Below are 21,336 nucleotides of genomic sequence, written 5' to 3' on the forward strand. Positions count from 1 at the left end.
TAATGATTACAAAGCATTTCAACCTATAGAATATGGATGCAAACACACAGACACGATTCAGCAAAGGCACACATGTATGCAAGCGAGTGAGTTGTGAATGAAGTCTGTGGACTGCACGGACACTACTCTTCTGACACGGATGTTTTATAAGTGAGTGTCCCTTCTCCAAATCGAGTAGGGCCAGACAGGTTTTGATTTTTTTTGCTGTTGTTGATATTATTGCTGCTGTTGTTTCAATTTCAAGAGTATCTGCACATAAGTGTCTTGGGATACATTCCTGAAAACAAAATAAATCTATTTGTCTCATATGCACCATATGCATAGCACCTCAAGTCAATTTTATATATTTTCAGTAATGTTTTATTGTATACAGGACAAAGTTTCCAGGGTGTGAAATTTTCTTTCCACTGATACATACAATTTTGTATGTGACACTGGGGGCGATATGTACACATGAGCACAGTGCCTGCAGAGAGCAGAGGCGTCTGACCAGCCTGGAGCAGGAATTTCAGGTAGCAGTGAGCTGCTGCTACTACAGGTGCCGAGGATCGAACTCAGGTTCTCTCAAAGAGCCGTAAATGCTCTTCACCACTGAGCCATTGTTGCAGGTCAAGTTTTAGCTTGAGTAACTTGGACTTTAGATTTTCAGTGGGGATGCTGGACCTGTATGCGTTTAATAAGTTGCTGACATGGATGAAGTAAGACGTGTACTCACCTTTTATGGAACTACTGCTTTTAATTCTAGAAGCAAGCAAAGGATATAAACAATCCTGAGTACTTTTTGATATCGAGCTATGTTCCACAAAGGCCTACAAGAAACTTCTTTTGCACAAGCAAAACTCACATCGCTGACACTTTACAAAGTTCAAATATGAGGAAGTCAATTCCATACCTTTGGATTAAGCTTTGTAAGGTCATATCTCTTCTCTGAAAGGTTTAATACCTACAAAGAGACAAAAAGATTTCAGACAAATCATGGTCCTCAAAGAGGAAGGAGACACCTGCATTTTAAGGGGACCGAAAGGGATGGAAATGCACAAATGTGTGTGTGGTCACAGGGTAAAAACAAAGTATATTGTGGATGGATGGATGGATGGATGGATGGATGGATGGATGGATAATACGAAAACCTTGTGAATCCTGCGTTTTTCTTTTGTTACCCTGAGCCAAAATGGGCAAGGAAAACTTTCTCCTTTTTGTTGTTTGGTTTGTTTGTTTTGCTTTTAAAAAAAAAGAAAAACTCAATGGCTACAAACATTTTCAAATACAGGGTCTATACACCCACGTGTATACAGTAGCTCTTCTTAGTCCTGCTCAGCATGAGGAATATCCTGGGGGCAGGCAGCAGTCTCTTGTCAACTGAGCTTAAGACCTGCCACTCAGAAACCACAGCTATCTGTGGGCTCAAGTCCTACAAAGAACACATGGTTCCTCCCTAACTCGGCCCCAGCTACCTCCCAGGCCTACTCAGCGTTAGCCCCGTGCTTGCCCTGCTTGAATCATCAGCACTCAGCTGCCTTTCCTTGCAGGGCACAGAACACCACCATATCCTGACCAGCTCCAGCAGTCTAAGTGCCTTCCATAAAAGGCCTGTGGGTTTGGAGATGCCCTCGGCAGTCTCTTTAGGAAGGGTGGGAAGAAAGGGACTTCTCTGGGGACAGCTTCCCACTGAAGGAGCCCTGGTCTGGAAGAGGCTGTGCTAGAGGCAGAGGCAGCTCCAGAGGTGTCTCATGAAAGCTGTAGCCATCCATCCTGGGGGCTAGGATGCTACACCCCTGCCCACAACCAGGCTGGACCTCAGGGAGTAGTACTGTTAGAGGTCATAGGGAGTCCATACAGAGACTATCCTGGAAGCCACGGCTTAGCAATGGGTCTAACCATGGGAGAAAGCTTCTAAGGATGACAATAACCTCCTTGTTGGCTTTGTAAGATTAGCTCTCCCTAGATAAGGCGGCAGCATGAGAGAAGGTGCTAGAAGCTGTCATGTAATCTGAGAGTTGATTATAGCAGCAGGAAAAGTTCTCTGGAGCTGGCAGCCCTAGAAGAGAGCAGGGCCAATCAGAGAGAGCAACATGAGATTCTTCTACTTCTGCTCAAATATGGTCTCCTTTATCTGATACACACCTGCTGGGAAACCACGTTACCTACATTTGCCCCTGAGGACTGCCTTGTTTCTTGGACACCCGCCTGCTTGTCTTTCTAATGCACGAGAGGAGGAGACATGGCTGCCTCCTGACACCAGGAACTCTGACTGGGAATCCTTACTTTCCCAGAAGCCAGTCTTACTGATGAGGAGCTGTGTTCAGTGCTGGACAGAGGCAGCAGCCACCCCTACAGTCAACTGTCACAGCCCGTGACACAACAACAGCAAAGCTAACAATAGAAGGGTAGAGGACATGGCCCCTAGACTCATGAGTCAGATTCCAGGCCCCCAAACCATTCCTCAGGTGTAAGCAAGCAAGGCACAGGGACACCCCTGGCCCTCACACGAGTCCTCTGAGGGACTCCTGCCTCCAGCCCATCCACCACACCGTGGCTATCATCCCCACTCACCAGGTAGTTGTCTCCATGCTTACACTTGAGCATGCGTGTGACTTCCTGCAGGCTGTGCAAGTAGGACTCCTCTGAACAACTGGCAGGGAAGGACACTGCGATGATACGCTCGGTGACATACGTAAGGTCCAGTTCGTGGCTGTCCTCCATGGCTGGACTCAGAACCACGGTCCTGCAAGGGAGGAAGAGGAGGTCAAGAAAAGGATAACAAGAAAAAGGATGAACACTCACCTAATGAGGGCTTCGGAGAAAGCTGGGAACAGCAGCCACCCAAAGGATCTGCATGTAGACTGAGCTGAAGGCCACCTCGCCTGTCCCCTGCCCTGCCAGCAGCCAGCTAGCTGTTCCCTGGGGCACGCCAACCCATTCCTCACTACTGATGTCATACAATCAATCAGATGTCTAACAAAGTCACCATCTACCAAAAGTCAATTACAGATGATTTCATTCCACAATGCAGGCTTATGATGTCAAGGGTAAATTCAGAAATGATTACAAATGAGATGTTTTAACTTTGATGATTAATTCTTAAATCAGTATTTGAGGGGTGGGCTGGGGTGAGCATATCACTTGCCTAGCATGTAGCAGGCTATGGGTCCAACCAACCCCAAGCATGCCTTCAAAAACTCACTGATTACTACAAGATAGATAAAAGAATATCCTAGTCTCCTTTCTGGAGATGAACTCTGACCCATGGCCAAGGACACAGGAATGAGCTTCTTTCCCACAGAAACACTTACCTTGAAGGCTTGTCACAGCGGAGAACAGCAGGTGTGGGACTCTCAGGAGCCTGCACAGAGCAAGACATGATGAGTCCTTTTGAGATTTCCTTCCGTACCAGCCTAAATGGCACGTGGACCAACCACCCAGCCATGCCAGCATCACTACCACCAGGAGGAAGAACAACAGCTGTCCCACAGCCTAATCATCAATAGTAACGAAACACTGTCACTACCATCCTCCTTATCCCAGAAGGTGTGCAGAGTATCAAAGGACTTCCGGTTGCCTGATGGCACAATTCCATAGAAGGGCAGCAGGCAGGGCACAGTGAGACCACCCTCTCTCCAGGGCTGAGCAGCCACAAACTCAGCTCATACAGAAGACATTGGTGTGGTGACAGAGGTTCCTCAGCCACCATCAATGTGAGCTATGGCTGACAATCACGAATCTGTGGCAGCAACTCTTAGTGGTGCTAAGTCTAAACATCTACCAACAGGGAGAAAGGCCTCAGGTCCTAATTCCAGTTCATGGTGGGTATTAAGGGTTGTGTTGCACACCAAGGTCACAAACACATTACTGCAGGAGTATTACAAGTGTTCACAGGGCACTGCCCCCAATCAGTAAAATGTCACTCGACACTTCAGAAGAAAAGTTGAGGCTCAGTGAGGCATAAGTCATATCAAAGGCAACATATGCAAGAGGAGTAGCCTAACCATCCCCCTTCATGACACGCCAACACTTCCTGTCCCATGCTCATGCCCCAGAGAGCCTGTTTGGGGGCAGAATCCAGTTAATAACTTCCACCCCATGAAACACCCAGAAGCATCTGGACCCCAATTCCAATTCACACCTGGACTCCCCTCCACTCAGCGTGATTGCAGGGACAGAAAATAAGTGGTACAAATAGGTCAAGAAAGCTCTTTTCCCAAAATCGCCCCAACTCAACACCTTCTTGGAAACCAGATACCCCAAAAAGTAAAGGCCTGCTTCCCAGGAAGAGGCCAGAATCCATAGCCTGTGTTGAACATCAGGTATCGAGAACAGTCAAGTGTCAGGACTCCACAGATCTGTCTCCCTAGGCCTGGGGAGGCAGTTCCTCTCCTTCCCCCTCTGGGCCCTTGAAGGTCACTGACATGCTCCATGTCATAGCTTGGAACTCTGTCTACCCCAAATGACTACAGCCTTTACTGCTCACACAGCTCGAGTCCTTCTGCCTTCAGAACGTCCCTGTTGGCCTTACAACCCATTCCTGAACCCTTAAATCTATAAAAGACTCCAGGGAGATAGACCCTGGTGTCCCTCAGAAGACAAGAACTGAACCTGAGATTCAGGCTAGATGGTCTCAGAGCGGAATTTGTAATTATTAGAACACACACACACACACACACACACACACACAAAACCCAAAAACGTCTAAGTAGATTTTATACAAGTGCTACAGATATGTAAACGGAGTCCTGATTTCAGAGTACACTATGAGTGGATACAACAAGCATTTAGGACCCATCGGTTCTCAGCAGAGATCCCAAAACAATGGCAGAGAGTTCGTGGCATGGGACATGCAGACTTGTCTACACAACTGCAAAAGGCAAACAGAGACAAAAGAGCTGTGACTAGGAAGTAACTATATGGCTCTGCAGGCATGTTAGATGTTCTGCAATAGAAATGCATCCTGGTCTACGTGGGTCAATGGGGCCTGCCCAAGCTTGGAAGCTCACCAGCACACAACACCTACAGTGGTGTGTGTCCCTAAGAAACCCACCAAAAGTGGAAAATATCAAAAACCAAACCAAACAAAATAAACTGAATTTAGTTAGGGTTTGGGAGGAAGGCTCCGCAGTTTAGAGAGCTTCCTGTCATTCTGCAGGGCCTGTGTTCAGTTCCCAGCACCTGCCCTGAGCAGTTCACACTTCCAACTCCAGCTCCAGGGACTCTGAAACCCTCTTCAGGCCTCTGTGCACCACCTGCAAATACATAGCCTACATACACATGGACAAACACAAATGTACACACACTAAAAATTAATTAAAAGATTTTAATAGGTTTAACATATCTAACCTGGAGAATAACTGGGCACCAATAACAAAAAGGTCACTGTGTCCCTTGTGATCATACAGCTGAGCCGAGCAGAGCAGAGCAGAGCCGGCTCCCATTTCATACGAAGAGATCATACCACATAGCACAAGTCAAGGAAAAGATGTTAAAATCAACATGGTTTCTACTGAATACTTATCACTGTTCTACCACGAGGGGGGCTCAAGTCTAACCATCCTAAATCACACAGCAAACCACGTCTAGGCAGATGCAGACATGATGCTGGATGCAGCTGAGAATGGACAGCAGGGTCTTTCTAGAACACAGATCTGTGCTACTGCACAGATTTTTCTTGGGGGGGGGGTCCTTCTTTCTTTCTTCCTTCCTTTCTTTTCTTTTTTTGTCTGTTTGTTTTGTTTCATTTTCTACTAAGAACACATATGACATCTGAATAGGGAGGGAGAAAGCCACCGTGCCTGCAGCCAGCTTGGAGACACTGTCAGTCTCAGATGTGACATCTAGACTTCTCCCCACCACCCAAATGAGATGATGTCAGGCAAGACAGAACGGGCAGAGCTACCAAAGGTGGATCTGAGGCTCTTGGACCTGGAGCAAGAATCCCACCAAAGTGCAGTTTCTCACATGCAAACCTGGCTAAGAAGCTATGGAGGACTCGGTAGAGCTTGAACCTTCCTTGTAGCTGTGGTCTGGCCACATCACCTGGACCTGGGACCAGGACCATCCCAGCGCCCTCGTAATCAAAATCACTGACATCAGGACAGGGTCTAGTAATGATGATTGTAACCACCACTTTGCTGGAAGGCATCGCCACCCTGCTGGACGGTATGTGGTCCCAGGTTTGGGGGCGTCACTTTATCACGTCACTATAAATGCATGAATGAAGGCTGTGCACCAGGACTCTGGCTCTGGAGCTGCTGTAGGAACGGGCTCAATCACTCTCCTAAGCACCAATTTCTTCTGTAACAAGGGCAGGTTTGAGGGTTCGGTTTCATTCATCCATACAGAGCCATTAGCTTCCGAGTATCAACAAAAGACCAGGAAGCTTAGCTAAAACACAAGCTGAATTTCTCATTCCTTCCATTGGGATGCAGTCACAGAGCCAAACAGAATGCAGGCATGAGCTCTCCAAAAAAGCAGAGAAAAAAACAACATCAGAAATCCTGTGTGTGTGTGTGTAAGACTAAAATTACGGAATATCAGATTTGTGTCTGCTTATTACAACTAGGGCTCACTGTGACAAAGTGCTGAATTTTTAGCAAAAAGAAAAAAAATGTTCCATACATTAAACTTTGAGCAGGCCTCTGAGTGGAGAATGTCTCAGGTTAACCTATTCTGCTCAGTGGTGATAGATGAAACTGCCCTGGTCTCTACACCTGACTTACCAAGGCCCCCAGGCCATCTGCTCACTTAGGCACAAACAGCATGCTGAAACCCAGGCTGTGGTGGGACCCACCAAGGCTCGGGATGAGATTTAATCCTTGCTTAGGCTGGGTCAGGAGGGCTCTGTACTCTCCTCATTTGTGACTAAGCCATGCCTAGATTAACAGGCTGACGGGTCTTCTGCAGCAGGCCTGCTGTAAGAACCACTTTCCTGTTCCTTCAGGAGCTCGTCTTGCCATGTGACACTGTCTGCCATGGCAGACTTTGCAGAGACCCTACCAGCAAGGTCTGCCAGTCCCCCAGAGTGGCGGTTAATACCTTACAGCTGAACTCCACAGCCCAAGTTTAGAGTGAAACTTTTCAAAAAAAAGCAGTCCCTCACTAGACAGCCCTTTGGCTTGGACCTCTCCACCCCTAGAATCATGAACTCAATTAAATAAACACTCATTCCAAGGATGGAGAGATGGCTGCGTGGCTAAGAGTGCTTGGTGCTCTTGCACCTCTGCAATTGACCTGGGCTCAATTCCCAGCACCCACATGGCAGCTCACAATCACCTGAAACTCCAGGTCCAGGAGTTCTGATAGCACAGCACCAGGCATGCACATGGTGTACATATATACATGCAGGGAAAACACATACACATATATAAAAATAAATATTTTTAGAACAAACTTCAAAAAATAAACAAGCATTTGTTCTATAAAAAATATCCAGGCTATGTATATGCCAGTCATATATGGTAACAAAAACAGACTAAAACACCTCCACATCCAATTTCTTCAAGCATCCTATAGTTTTCAAATTTTAAGTCATACTTATCATTTTCCATGACTCACACTACACAGTCTTTTAGTGTATCAAAAAAACAAACAAAGAAACAAACAAACAAAACAAGACATGAGATTCACTGGCCAAACCACTCAGTTCTCCTGCTGAACTTCATTTTAAATTTATACCCACATGGAGGATGTGTGATTGTTGGATGTTGGCATGGGAGGCAGGCATGGTGGGCAGGCCTGGAATCCTAGCCTTGGCAAGGCTACGATCTGTTGAGGTCAGCCTGGGATACAGAGTGAGTCACAGGCCAACAAGAACTATATACTGAGACCACCCACCCCTCACCACCACCAGTGCCCCCTCCTGCAAAAATAAACTAAATTAAAATAAATATGTAGGGGTGTCACCCTCCCTAGTACAAGGAGGCTGGAAAAAAGGCGATTAATCTCTAGGTTTGAGGGTCCCTGGGGGCCCAGGACCTGCTTACACTGGAGTGAGAAAATGTCTGTGAGAGACTGCCTGACTCCAGCACCTGTAGATCCAGCTTGATGTCACACAAGTTGATCACATGATACAGTAACGTGCGCAATCTGAAATCTTGCACATGACATCTACTGACAATTTGTTTTAAATTGCCAACAATAAAATATCAGAGGATGGGGCCAACTGGAAGAGACTATTTAATACACTATCCCTGCCCCGCCCCAGTCCAACCTGAGTTGAGCTACATAGATGCTAACTGCATAAAATGTCCAGTGACTAAGGTGCTGCATGAGGTAGCTCCCACTGGGACTCAGCACAATGCACACGTGAGATGGTATGGCAGCAAGGGCAACCTGCTCTAGGATAAACTACCACCTTCCAGGACACAGGCTCCACATGGGTCCACTAGGGTAATGCTTAATGCCAGGGTAAGGTGAGATCACCCTCCCAAGGCTATGTCTTTGTGTCATTTGGGGTTAGAAATCCACACAGGGCCTAATAGGGGGGGGGAAACCCAGCTGTTGACAAAATGACCACCTAGTGTGCTAGCCACTGCAGTGTGCAAATGGCCATGTCCATGCCTTGTAACGCCTGTAACGTAGCATCCCATAGCACAACCTCTGAGGTGAATGCCCATTCACCACAAACCCTGCCACACTCCAAGTCTTACTCGCTGTGACAAAGACACCTTCCCTGCGAGCTTGAACCATGCTCCTTTCCCGTGAGGAAGGAGGCCAGATTCAGCTGCCTCGCATTTGGTAGAACTGGACTACGTCATCACACCTAAGGACACCCGACCCAAGCAGAGCGGGGGCTGTCAGGAGAGCTGTGTCTTGGATGGTCAGTATCCTCCTTTGACTAGAACATTTGTGTGTCCTATGGGCGTTGGTAAAAACTGGTGCTCAGACAACACCTACCACTGTAAATGACGCAGCAGTAGGCAGGCCTGGCAGCAAGGGCTGCAGCAGAGCCTAAAGAATCCTGTGTATGTCACCATGCTGTTCACCCATTCCACCCTCTGGCAGACTGAGTCCCATCCAACTGTGGGTATCATCAATGCAGAGTCATCCAGGACACATGACCAGTCAGGTACCCTTCACTTGACTCTGGCTTCAGCAACCACCCTCAGGACAAGCACTGCATCCATTTCTGGCTGAAGGAACAAGGGACCCAGGACAGGTGTCTCTCCATCTTTGTGCCTCAGGCTCCTTGTCCATAAAATGGGTTATTAAATGACAACAATCTTCTCAAGTAAAGTCCTTCCTCCAAGTATTAAAGCAATGTGGCCTGCTGCATTCTCCTAACGGTGCCTACCACAAAATAAATAGATCTATGACTGTTGTCTCCAATAAGGCTTTTCTCTAGGGATTGTATCCGTGACCCAGAAAAAGAAAGGGGCTCTAGGTAAAGGCTCAGTGGGAAGGTACCTTCCTGGAAAGGGACAGCAGGAGTTTCAAAGGAATCTTGGTAGGGAAGAAACTGATGGAGGATCCCCTGGGAAGCAGCTCGCCTATGGCAGCAACGCCCCTATGTTTCAGTTAATGACTGTGCACACTTCTGGCAAAGCATCTTTCACAGGTGGATGTCCTATTGCCACAGAGTAAAAAGCAGGTATTCAGCATGGCTACCTAGGTACCAGTGAGCTGTCCTGCCTGATGATAGTCTTGAGTCATTCTGTGCGCCTACCTCAATACTCTGCTTCTCCTACCCCAGGGCCTTTGCACATGCTATGCATAGCCTAGTATGCTCTAAAGCAAGAAATTCAAGTTTCACTGCTAACTCCAAGGACTCCTTGAGGTCTCATCTCATCAAGTACATAACATTTTCACAACAAAGAGGTGCCTGATCTCCCTGCCCTAACAAGTCAGGATTTTGTTTATATCTTCTCATTTACCTTAGTCTTTTATTACATTGTCTGTAGCTACATGGAAATAACTGTGTGGGTCTGTCTGCCTGCCTGCCTGCCTGCCTGCCTGCCTGCCTGCCTGCCTATGTGTAGAATCCAGAACCTGTCTGGCTGCCTGGGTATAGAATCCAGAACCTGTCTGGCTATCTGGGTATAGAATCCAGAACCTCACATATATATATATATTAAGCACTTTCTACCACTGAGCTACACATGCGCTCAGCCTGTGTAAATTCCTTTCTGCACACTGCCCTTGCATGCTGACATAGCAGAGGCATTGACTGTGGTCCCCAGAGGCCTCTCAGCCTTTGGCCAGTGCCCCTCATAGGCTCATCACATACCCAGGACCTGTGAAAGGAAGAGGAAACATACACAGACCCCAAATGTGTCCAGCTGACCAGACATTCTAAGTGGCATGAAGACTGCGTTCACATTTCCACACTGGACATCAAGCAGCTCAGGAGAACGGCGATCCGGTCAGTATGCTGTGCCTACTGGGGGGTGGCTACAGGATCCCCACCTCACTCGGGCTCCCTCAATACTATTCTCTGTCCTCCTCCGTGACTGCCTCCCTGTGCAGAGCAGCGCAGTACCCCGGAACATAGGTCATAGCCCCTCTATGCGACACTAGCCAAAGAGGCACCAACCAAGGCAGATATGGCAGCTCCTCTCTCAGGGTCAATGAGGACTCAGGACAGCCAGGACTGGCTACATCTTCGCCACATAATTAGGAAGAAGATAACAAGTGTTCTGCTTAATGCCATGGGAGGAAATCTGGGCTAGGGCTGAGCAGGCAGCGAATAATACATCCTGTGTCACCAGGTCTCTGCACTGTTCCCAACAGTCCAACCAGCACAGACGCCGGCAGTGTGCATGGGTCTGTGGAAAGGAACAATAGCAGCCATGGCCAAAAGTACCAGGAAGCTGGCTGCACAGCTGGTGACGGGGCACAGACCACAGGACTGAGCCCAAGCGGGGGAGGGGCTGCTCGGTGTCTGGGCTGAGATATCTCACCACACCACAGCCGTTCTGCCTTCCTTGCAAAGGCAGGAACCATGGCCAGCCTTTTCCAAAAGCCCCAGCTGTGCTCAGAATTAAGAGGCCCGCCTTCCGTCTCCCCATACTCAAGACACAGAATATGGGGCAGGCTATGGAAGCGAAAGGCCTGTCTGTAGCCAGCTCCCCTACTTAACTAGCTGCCCAGCCTGGCAAAAGTAAGTACTCCCCCTGTTTGACTTGGTTCCTTCATCTGTTAGGGAAAGGCAAAGCCACCTTGGAAAGATTAAATAAGGAAAATTACAAGTACTAAAATCAGCACTTGTAAGGTACTAAGCACACAGTACTACTTATTAGCATAAATGATAAATAAATGCTAGTCACTTCACTCGCATGCCCCATCAGGTTTTGGACTCCTGAGATGCATTTGCCCCACATTAGGTCTGCTGTCCTAAAGGAGATTCACTGCAGAGCAGCTTAGCTGCAGTCTCCCCTTCTGAGGAAGAAGTAAAGCTCAGGGGAAAGGGGGCAACTGAATGTTCCACAGCCAGTAAGACTCTCATTTCTACTTCCAGGAGGGAGAACACAAGAAATAAGTTATCAGAATTGCCCAACTTGATTTTCTCCCCTTCTCTCCTTCTTAAACAGGAGCAGCAATAGGCAGTACCAGATAAAATACTCTCTAAGTTGCCTCTGAGTCCGACTCCAAGAAACAGACTGCTAAAGTTACATGGATGGTCATTTGTAACCCATTATTCCCAGAGATCTGGACACAGGCAGGAGGCCTGGCTGGTCTATGGCCATATGGAACACAGTGCAGAGGAAGGGCCGATGAGTGTGGAGGTGGCCAGGACTGACCAGGGAAACAGAGATGCAAGCAGACATTAAGACAATGTGATAGTCCACATTCTTTCTGTACTGAATAACCTGGGGCTGGGGTACAGTTGGCAGAGGAAGGGCAGCCAAGGACCGGGAACTTACTGTGCTCAGGTGTGCGGCCACCAGGCTACTTCTCCTTCCTGAAATAGCCGCTCTGATTAGCATGACTTCTGGCTCCTCCTGCTACTGTGAATGGCCCTCTTCCCACTACAGCCTCTGCCCTGAACCTAGAAGAGGATACCAGGGTGGCCAGCAGGCAGGAGGGCCCTACAAGTATGGGAGGCTCCAGAACCTAAGCGGGAAGCTGTGGGCAAGTGCGTGAAACAAAGCACGCATGCTCGCTCACTGATGAGGACACTGTGAGCCTGAGGCTGTGGGCCAGCCTGCCAAGGGCCCGCAGAACAAGAGCGGTGCTGACTGGGGAAAGCCAGCAGACCAGGAAGGGCTGCCTGTTGCTCTGTGAGCGACTCTGTGCCATCGGCCAACCTCAGGAGGTGGGGCTACTGTGTCCTTCTATCAAGTCCTCAAAACAGCCTACAGAGGACTTCCCCTCCTAAGGTGTAGAAGCATTGCTCCTAGCAGAGCCTGGCACCTACCTGCCTCCCAAACAGCTTCCCTCATTCTCTCCCATCTTGGCCTCTGCTTCTTCCAAACAGAACTGGAACAGTTCATCAATAAACTCCATACACTCAAGCAAAAGTTTAAACATGAAAACAAAGAAAGGTAAAACCGAAAACCAGGGTGAGAACGGAAAGGAAAGACCTTCTGAAGGCTGGCTTACAGCAGGTACATGCTCTGCTGGTTCCCAGTTGCCTCCAGGCCAGAACACAAAGGGAAATTTTGGCTAGGCACACAGAGCTTGGTGACAGCGGGGACTTTAAAAGGCCAAGCAACTGTTGGAGGCTGGGCTTGATCTATCACCTGGCTAAGAGCAAGATAGCAATCAGCCAGCTTGTCCTTGTCCATGGCCGTCAGAAGTGCCGCGCAGCTGTTCAAATGACTTTTTATGACAGGCTCGGTCACATCCCATAAGCTGCCGGTGAGGGGAGCGCGCATTTACTTCATAACTAACCTCTGTGCACTACCTGTTCTGCTTCAGTGTTTCATGGGAAAATGAGACACTTCACATAGAAAGATGACGGCAGGAAGAGACGGGAAGATCCACTCGGCAGCCTCACTGGGCTCTGGGGTTACTGCTCCCCAGGAAAACATCTGGATCTGCTTCCAGGGCAGAGGAGAGACAGGGATGCTAAGCTCAGATGAGCTAGGGGACCCTAAAATCCACTCCAAGCAAAAGGCAGAAAAGGCAGCAGCAGGGTCTGAGGTTAGATAGAACCTACCAGCCACAGTGTCAGAGTGGTACCAATGGACACTGACTCCCCACAGTATCTGTGTTCACCTCTGTGAACTGGGATCAACCCTAGCAACCTCACTGGCACCAAAACCCAGGACGTGATAATGACTGCCAACGGATGCCTAAGAGCACTGGTTGTCAACTGTCCTGTAAGACTAGCGTCACAGCACTGCCAACCACTCTGCCATAGAGAAACCATTCCCAGTCTTGGCCCTTGCCTTAGTTTCTTCACTGAAGAGGACTTTAAATGGGGCTGCATACAGGTATGAGGCCCTGAGGACTCAAGAGTCTCCAAACACCATCAAAACCTTTGGCAAAGGGCTGGGAGAAGACTCCATCACTAAATTACCTGCTTTGCAAGCAAGAAGACCTAAGTTTGGATTCTCAGCACCCATATAACAAATGGACAACACATGACTAACAGAGACAGAGGCAGGGGCATCTGGGACTTGCTGGCTACCCATTGTGTCCAAACTGGTGACCTCTGGGCTCAAAGAGAGATGGTGTCTAAATAAATAAGGCAGAGCCATAGAGTAAGACACCCAACATCAACCTCTGGCCTTCACAGGCACACTTACAAAACATGCATGTGTGCACACGCATATATGAGCATACATACAAACTATACACACCTGGGGGGGGGGGGTGACAGAGAGAGACAAGCAAGCCTGGCACAAAACGACAGTTGGCAAAGCATACGTCCTAGAACTGCAGTGGGGTGGCAATAGCTAATAATGGTACACATTTACTATGTGGCAGTTAGAAACAAAGGAACCTCAAGGAAGCATTCCCACGATAGGGATGGACAGGCAGAAGTGGTCACAAGGTCCATCACCCACAGTGGGACAACACACAGAACTGGCAAATGCTTGTAGTGCTTCAAGTTGACTTTTCCTGTATCTGTCAGAGTGACCAGAACTGACTAAACAGACAAGGCTCTTACTGTCCTAAGAGCTGTCTTTCCCTTCCCCTCCTGACACCTCTTTCCATCTCATCTTTCTCCCTTTCCATTCTCTGACAAAACCTGGTACACATAACGTAAGAAGGAAAGACTGGCTCGGGCTCTTGGTTTCTGGGGGTTTTCAGCTGGCTCCACTGTTGCCACCCACCTCATATCAGCAGAGAGGGTGAAGAGAGAGGAGCCAAGGCTAAGACACAGCTTTCCAGGGCAACCACCCACCTCCACCCACCCACCCTTCCTGGTGTGGCAGTGACTTACTTCCTCCAAATAGACCCCACCTAGTTTCTACCACCTCCCAGTAATGCTGCCAGGTTGTAGTTAACCAAATGTGAATTAGCGCATCGATTACTACGGAGACACTGTGGCCAGTCACTCCCCCAAAGCCCCGCTTTTGCTCTCTACACCGAAAACTATGCCTTCTGCACATGTTCCTTTTAGGGGACACTTTACGTGCAAGCCATAGCAATGAGTATCTCTCTTCTAAAATATGCAACCTGGGCACTCTTCCTAAGGATGTGTGATAACTGGTAACTACAGTCTCTGAAAACAGCGGAGGAGGCTGATTCTGGAATGCACGTGATGACACGTGTTGTTGGGAAGGAGAAAGGACAGCATGAATGCTTACTTTGCTTGAGGCTGGTCAGTCACCTACTCTCGGGACAGTCCCTTCTCTCCCAACATTGCCTAGGGAACCTCATGACTCTTTCCCCACATTCACTCTCCATCCCTTCTCCCCCACAAATGTACTTACCACTTCCCCAAAAGAAGCTTCTAGAAGCCCATTATCATCATGGCCTTCTACTACCTTAGAACCCTTTTAGGTTTCTTGTGTCAATGAGCTTCAGATTGGCTCCACTTCTCAGACAGGTCAGCTCCTGCACACCCCATTCAACTTCAAATGGTGCCTGCAACTAACCATCACCATGACAGCCTACACAGTCATGACAACAGACAGACCCCAGGTGAGGGAGGACCCAGAAACAAAAAACCAGGGCCCATACTTAGCCCCACCGCTCTAAGGACATGCACTACAGGCTCATCCAGGCCGCCGCTTGCCCACCACCCAGTGTTATTTTACAAAGACTAACACTGACCACAAGCTATCCCAGGTACGCCCTACAGTTGCCCCAAGCAGGACACGGCAGAAATTCCTATCGAGACATATTGATTTCCTCACTAGTATCGTTCATGCGCCCCAGGACTGCTGCCTCTGGCCCACACTGTGCTCTGTCAATAAGCACCAAGCCAAATTTCCTCCAAAGATTCATAGAAGATGTGGCAGTTCTTGTCCTGGAGAACCCTAACAAGACATCAGAAACGTGCCTTCCCAGATCAGCCTGGAAACTTGTCAGCAAAATGAATCTCACCACAGAATAGTATCAATAGTCACAGATTACAGTCAACTCTACTCAACTCCTTACTGGAATTTTGCCTTTTGATGGGTCAAGGTTAGAAAGATCAAGTGTTCCCTAAAACACCACCACCAATGCTGTCCTCACTCCCACCTCCATCCCCGCCCTGCCCCTGGCCCCTCTCCATTCTTGCACCCGCAAAGGAAAGGCAACTTTAAACGTGGTGATGGTTATGCCCTCTGTACACAGGGGCTTAAATCTGGAACTGCCCCAAGGGTCTGAGACCCACAGGAAGCATTAGAGTGAAGGCCCTTCTTTTTCTAGTTCTACAAAGGACAACTGCCCCCTTGCAAAGTGGTTCTGAAACTAATGATAAAACGGTAAACTAGAATGATAACTGTGAGCATCCACTGAGACGATGATTAATTAGCACAACCAATGGTTTGGTCTTCTACTTGGGGAACATTTGTCTGCCCTTCTCCCTAGCCCCATCCTAAGTCAGGAACTCTCCCTACGAAACCTGTCTCCCCATAGCACTGTCCAAGCCTCAATGGCCAGTGCAAGGCCCCTGTCAGAGCCTATGAGAGCTTTTAAACACACACACACACACACACACACACACCCCTGCACACTCCAAGGTGACAGCCACATGGGATGGATTCCTCAACTTTACTCTGCACACACTCATTTAGGACTCAAAGAACACTAGGTATACACCTCAATCAATTTTCTTCTTGAGTGAAAATTTTATTGATGTATACGTGTGCTGTCTATGTGAGTATATATTGTGTATGTGAGATTGTCCTCAGATGCCAGAAGAAGGCGTCAGGTCCCCGGAAGTGGAACTGCAGGTGTCTGTGAGAAACTGAACGAAGAACCTCTGAAAGAGCAGCATAGGCTCAACCACTAGGCCATCTCTCTTAACCCTGTCGTTTATTTCTTTACAAGAGCTCATTATGTAGCCAAGACTAGCTTGTAACTTACTATGTAGCTCAGGCTTACAAAGGCAATTGCTTGCAAAGCAAGTTTTAATTGCTGTGTGGTATTCAAAGGTCCAACTTGAAGAACACACACATCTGAATTCTGTCTCATCTCTAACTTCCCACTGTTGTAAATGATGCTGAGAGGAACGTTCTGCAGTGTGAAGTATGTGCCAACCTTGTGACTGTGCAGCAGACAGCGGGAGGTGTTGCCGATTTAGACTTATTATAACGATTTCCCTCCTGCTGAGGGTCCTGTAATTATAACCAGGACCAGATATACTATCCTCCTGAGGGGAAAAAAAGTTTCCCATATAGGGCAAAATGATTCTGTAGGTACATCTAATCTAATTCCTTCCCCAGCAGGAAGCTACCAAGACAAAGTTAAGGTGATCCAAAGTCCCTGGGCAGCTGTCAGACAAACGTCTCAAAGACAGAGTGGGAAGATAGGACCTCCAACTAACTCTATACAAGCACTACTCCTGGGATAGTGTTCAACCCCAATATGGGCTGTGCCAACAGAATGTATTGGAATTTAAGTCCCATCACCAGGAGGATGTCACATAAGACCTCCATAGTCCTGACACAAATCTCAGTGCCTGGCACCACAGGCACAAAGCATTTTCAAACTTAATGGATTCATAGCGTACTGTAGTGATACACACCTTTAATCTCAGCACTTAGGAGGCAGAGGCAGGTGTATATCTGAATTCAAGGCCAACCTGGTCTACAGAATGAGTTCCAGGACAGCCAGGGCTACACACACACACACACACACACACACACACACACACACACACACTCCATCTCAAAAACAAACAACAACAGCAAAACACTTAATGGTACAGGAGAGCACCTGTTTAGCCCACTAGTACCCTCTATCATTAACAGGATTAAAATAATAATTCTAAAATGGTGATTTGCTACACACGCCCCAAGTCTGGAGACTGTGGCAAAGTCTAATCCCAATGACCAGGGCTAAAACAGTCCCTTAAACATTCAGATCCTGAAATCCGAACCCCAGGAACTAGGAATCTGACTTCAATTTGAAGAATTTAAATGATGTCATCAGGGTGGCATTCAAGTTCACTGATGTTCATTCAAAATGAGATTATGACAGACACCACACACAAGGATAGCTGCGTGAGGACACACTGTGTGCAAGTCAAGAGAAGAAGCTGCAAAAGGAGGGAACCTGTTCAAGAATCGGGTTCTGATATCCAGATACCAGACAGTGGGAAGGAACTGCTTATTATTTAGGTCACATACACTGTTATTTAGATGACAGCACCCCAATTTGAGGAAGACATCATCTTAAAGTATATAAACTCTAGCAGTCATTGGGAAAGTGATCAATCAGCCAGTGTGCTCACTCCCCTCCCAACATGATCCAGGAGGCTTGGACACACCCAATGTTCCCAACCCTGTCCGCTACCCTGTTCTCTTCTGCATAGACTGTCACGTGCAGCTGAACCAGACCACTGGCTTAGTATATATTGAAGAAATAGCTCCTATACCCACAAACAGTTCCTTTCTTCCTTCCTGAATGCTGCTTGAGGAAGCAGCTTGGTGAGCATCTCACTGCTGAAGTTCTGAAGGTCTGACAGGACAGGTGTGAGGGAAATTGTTATCTCACTACTGTGAGCTCTTCCCCCAGCTCGCCACCTCCATCCCAGTGACTTGGACTCTCTCTACTCTAACGGCTCCCACAGAAGGTTCTGGGTAATGACTCAGACAGCAAACCGACTACAATTGCCTTCCTAGAAAGCTAATGTATAGGGACAGCTCACATCACCTGCTACTCTCCAGGACTTCTGTGCACAGCTGACTGTAACAAGGAGAAAAAGACACAGCCAGTGCACTTCCCACAGCTGGGATGTGGCCCACAGAGACGCAAGGGAGGTAGCATTATGTAACCTCAAGTACCATCTTCCCCACAGACAAACAGATGTCAAACAAGGAATCAGAGGACAGCCTTGGCTGAAGGGCTCATAAAACACCCCTGATGCTAGTGAGAAAATGAATGCTTACAGTCCATTCTGTTGCTAGTGAGAACAAAATCTACCCCAAGCTCCAAAACCCAAATAAATGAAGTGACGCCCAAATGGCCTCTCCAGAACTCCAGCTGATCTACCTGTTACTACCTGTGGTTCCCCCCACTGATTCTTCCAGACAAGTGCTACAACCTAGCTCCACACTAGAGCTAGACCCTACAGTCCTCTAATTCATTTCCTGTTGGCTTACAAATTCACCAGAGCCTGGGAGAGGTAGCACAGAATATTTGTAAACACCTGGTTTCCCAATGAGACCCTGAGTTCAAGACCACACTAAGAACCATAGTACCTGTGCTTCTACTGGGCCTGTCCTCCTTAGGCTACCCGCTGAGCCACACCCCTCGGTGTCCTGATCTCTTCAGATGGCCACTGTGGGGCCATGGCCAGGTCCTACATGAATACCAAAGAGAGGGCCCACGATACCTCATGAAGCCTTTATTTCCCCTCACAGGACCAGGCCAACTCATCTCCACAGTGAGTTCTCTCCAAGGAAAGAACAGACTTTTCCCACTGAAAAATAACTTTACAAGAGCATCTAGCTGGTCTGAAGCAACCGTTTATTCAGATGAAATGTTTTGTGTAGAAAGTGTGGTCCATTCTGGTGAATTGCTCCTGAGGAAGCCGGTCTCAGGGAGCCGCCTCGGTGTGTGCATCGGTGTGCGCATCAGTGTGTGCATCAGTGTGTGCATCAGTGTGTGCATCAGTGTGTGCATGTCTGCACAGGAGCACCTGGAGGACTATCCACACAGGTGCACACACATGCAGTGTGCTGGGAAGGCCAGAGGCCAACCTCGGGTCTAGCGAGAACCTCAAAAGCCTGTTATTTGAGACAGGAACTCTCGAAGGCCTGGAGTCACCACACAGCCCAGGCGGGATGCCCAGAGAGCCCTAGCAATGTGCTGATCTAGAGATCTGTAATCTCTGCAGTGCTGGGATTAAAGTCGTTTGCCACTCTGTCGAGCTTTTTAATGTGGGTTTTAAGAAACAAACTCAAGCCCTCATGTTTACGTGGAAGCATCTTACCAGCTGAGCCATCTCTCATGCCCTCCTTCCAGACTTCAAAGGTCAAAAGCTTATGTGTGTCTCCTGGCCAGCCTGGGCTCTGTGCTGGTCTCTACCATTCACTTCCTGCCTTGTCCCCAGGAAGTGCAGCCCAGCTCCTGAAGCCCACGGACGAGCCCAGCTAACCACTTCACCCAAATGCCAAATGAAAGCAACCTACACTTATCCTACCTGGCATGGACGTCACCACACGAACCAGAATTGGACAAGATAGGGATAGACTTTAAGAAATGGAAGTAGTAGTCTAAAAGGTAAAGGTCTCAGAAACGTCTGTGTCATGGTTTCGTTCTATTTTGTTCTTGTTTCTGTTTGAATGAGGACCCAAATAAAGCCTTGTGGCGTGGATTGAATGTCTCTTTGGTTCCCTTAGGAAATAGGCCCTTCCTCTTCTTTTTCCAACACATGATTAAAAGACCAGGGCCTGGGCTGGAGAGATGGTTCAGCAGTTAAAAAGCACTGGCTTCTCTTTTAGAGAATCTGGGTTTGGGTCCCAGCACTCACAAGGTGGCTCACAACCACCAATAGTTCCAGTTCCAGGGGATCTAGTGCCCTCTCCTGGCCTCTGCAGGGACTGCTTGTATAAAACAAACATCAATCTTTAAAGACTGGGCTGACTTTCACCTACTAGAATTTTGGGCCTCCAGATGCAGCTGACTCCCAGGCACTATCTCACAGATCACAGTCCTTACTTCCTGTCAGCTGCCCATGGATCTGAGCTGGATCTGATTCTGGTTCCATTTCTGGTAAGAACTGAGCAGGGGTGGGGGTGTTCTTCCTCCAAGGCAGCACATGACCTGCTGCCCACTTCCTCTTTGCGAATTGTACAAGCCACTCAGCACAGAGCGGCCCCTTCATCCTTTCTTTGGAAACCCCAAGACACAATCCTACAAGAAAGGAAGGGCAGTGGGTGTGGCACTCTCGGATGCCAAGGCCCAAGGCTTAATCCCCAGCACAAAAGAAAGAAGACAAGAGTTAAGTGATGACTTTTCTTTATCTATAAATTGTTGAAATGAGTTTCCTAGCTTGGTGACTATTATTTAAATAACAATGTTTTAAAAGTAAGCTATAGATCCAAGTTATGTGCCAGCCAAAGGTAACAACAGAGCTAACTGCTATCTCAACCTGGATCTAGGACTATCAGGTTCCTCTGAAGCCCCTGATCCTGTACCCCTGAGCCTGCTCTCCAGGACTAGCCAATAAACAGTCCCCACATTTCTTAAGGCCGAAGAAAAGATGCAGGTGGCTCCCCATACTCCCCACACTGGGAACGAAGCGGCAGATGTGTGCCCATCTGTGCAACTGAATTAAACATTCAATTACACACAAATCTTCTTATTCTTTCTTTATAACTGAGCAACTGAAAAGCGACAGCTTCCGATAACCACAAAACTGCTTTCTTTCCTACAGAAGTCCTGGCTTCTGTATGGGAAGTTCCCAGGGCACTAGGGGAGCACGGCTGTAACAGGAACCACTATCTACAAGCTTGAGACTTCCATAACACAGCAGCCTGCTGCTGGCCAGGCACTCAGGGGTGTTTGCTCTCTGTGACCCCAGGGAACTGCTCCAGACACCACCTGCTTTTCCAAATAGACTCTGCAGCCACAGAAGATATCAGTCCAGGTGGTCTACCCCTATACGTCAACGAAGCAGGGTAGAAATAGGCCACCAGAGCCACTTGTCAGTATGGAAGGAACTTGAGATCAAGTCCTGGCTCTCAGACTGGCTACTGATACAAATTCTGGGAACAGTGCACGGTATCTTGGTGGTCACATCTCTTGATGGTAAAACGCCCTCAGACCATTGAAATACTATGCCAACAGATG

At 48.1% G+C, this 21,336-nt stretch overlaps 1 protein-coding gene across 7 annotated transcripts in view; it reads right to left on the minus strand.

Annotated features, from left to right (window-relative positions):
* The window catches only part of Tns3 (tensin 3), a 233,107-nt gene that overhangs the window by 114,727 nt on the left and 97,044 nt on the right, over positions 1–21,336 (minus strand). For 6 of the 7 annotated variants that reach the window (XR_380972.4, XM_006514741.3, NM_001083587.1 and 3 more), the window contains 3 exons: positions 3,294–3,343; positions 2,554–2,725; positions 893–943 (listed from right to left, as the gene is read on the minus strand). Coding sequence is in view for 6 of the 7 variants with exons in the window: in XM_011243727.2 (XP_011242029.1) it covers positions 893–943; positions 2,554–2,725; positions 3,294–3,343 (273 nt within the window). In the remaining variant the exon portion in view is untranslated. Of the gene's footprint in view, positions 1–892; positions 944–2,553; positions 2,726–3,293; positions 3,344–11,852; positions 12,245–21,336 lie in introns of those variants that run through there. The other variant, XM_006514740.3, reaches the window with a different exon arrangement.

The sequence above is a fragment of the Mus musculus genome, chromosome 11 (genome assembly GCF_000001635.26).
Source record: "Mus musculus strain C57BL/6J chromosome 11, GRCm38.p6 C57BL/6J".
NCBI lineage: Eukaryota > Metazoa > Chordata > Mammalia > Rodentia > Muridae > Mus > Mus musculus.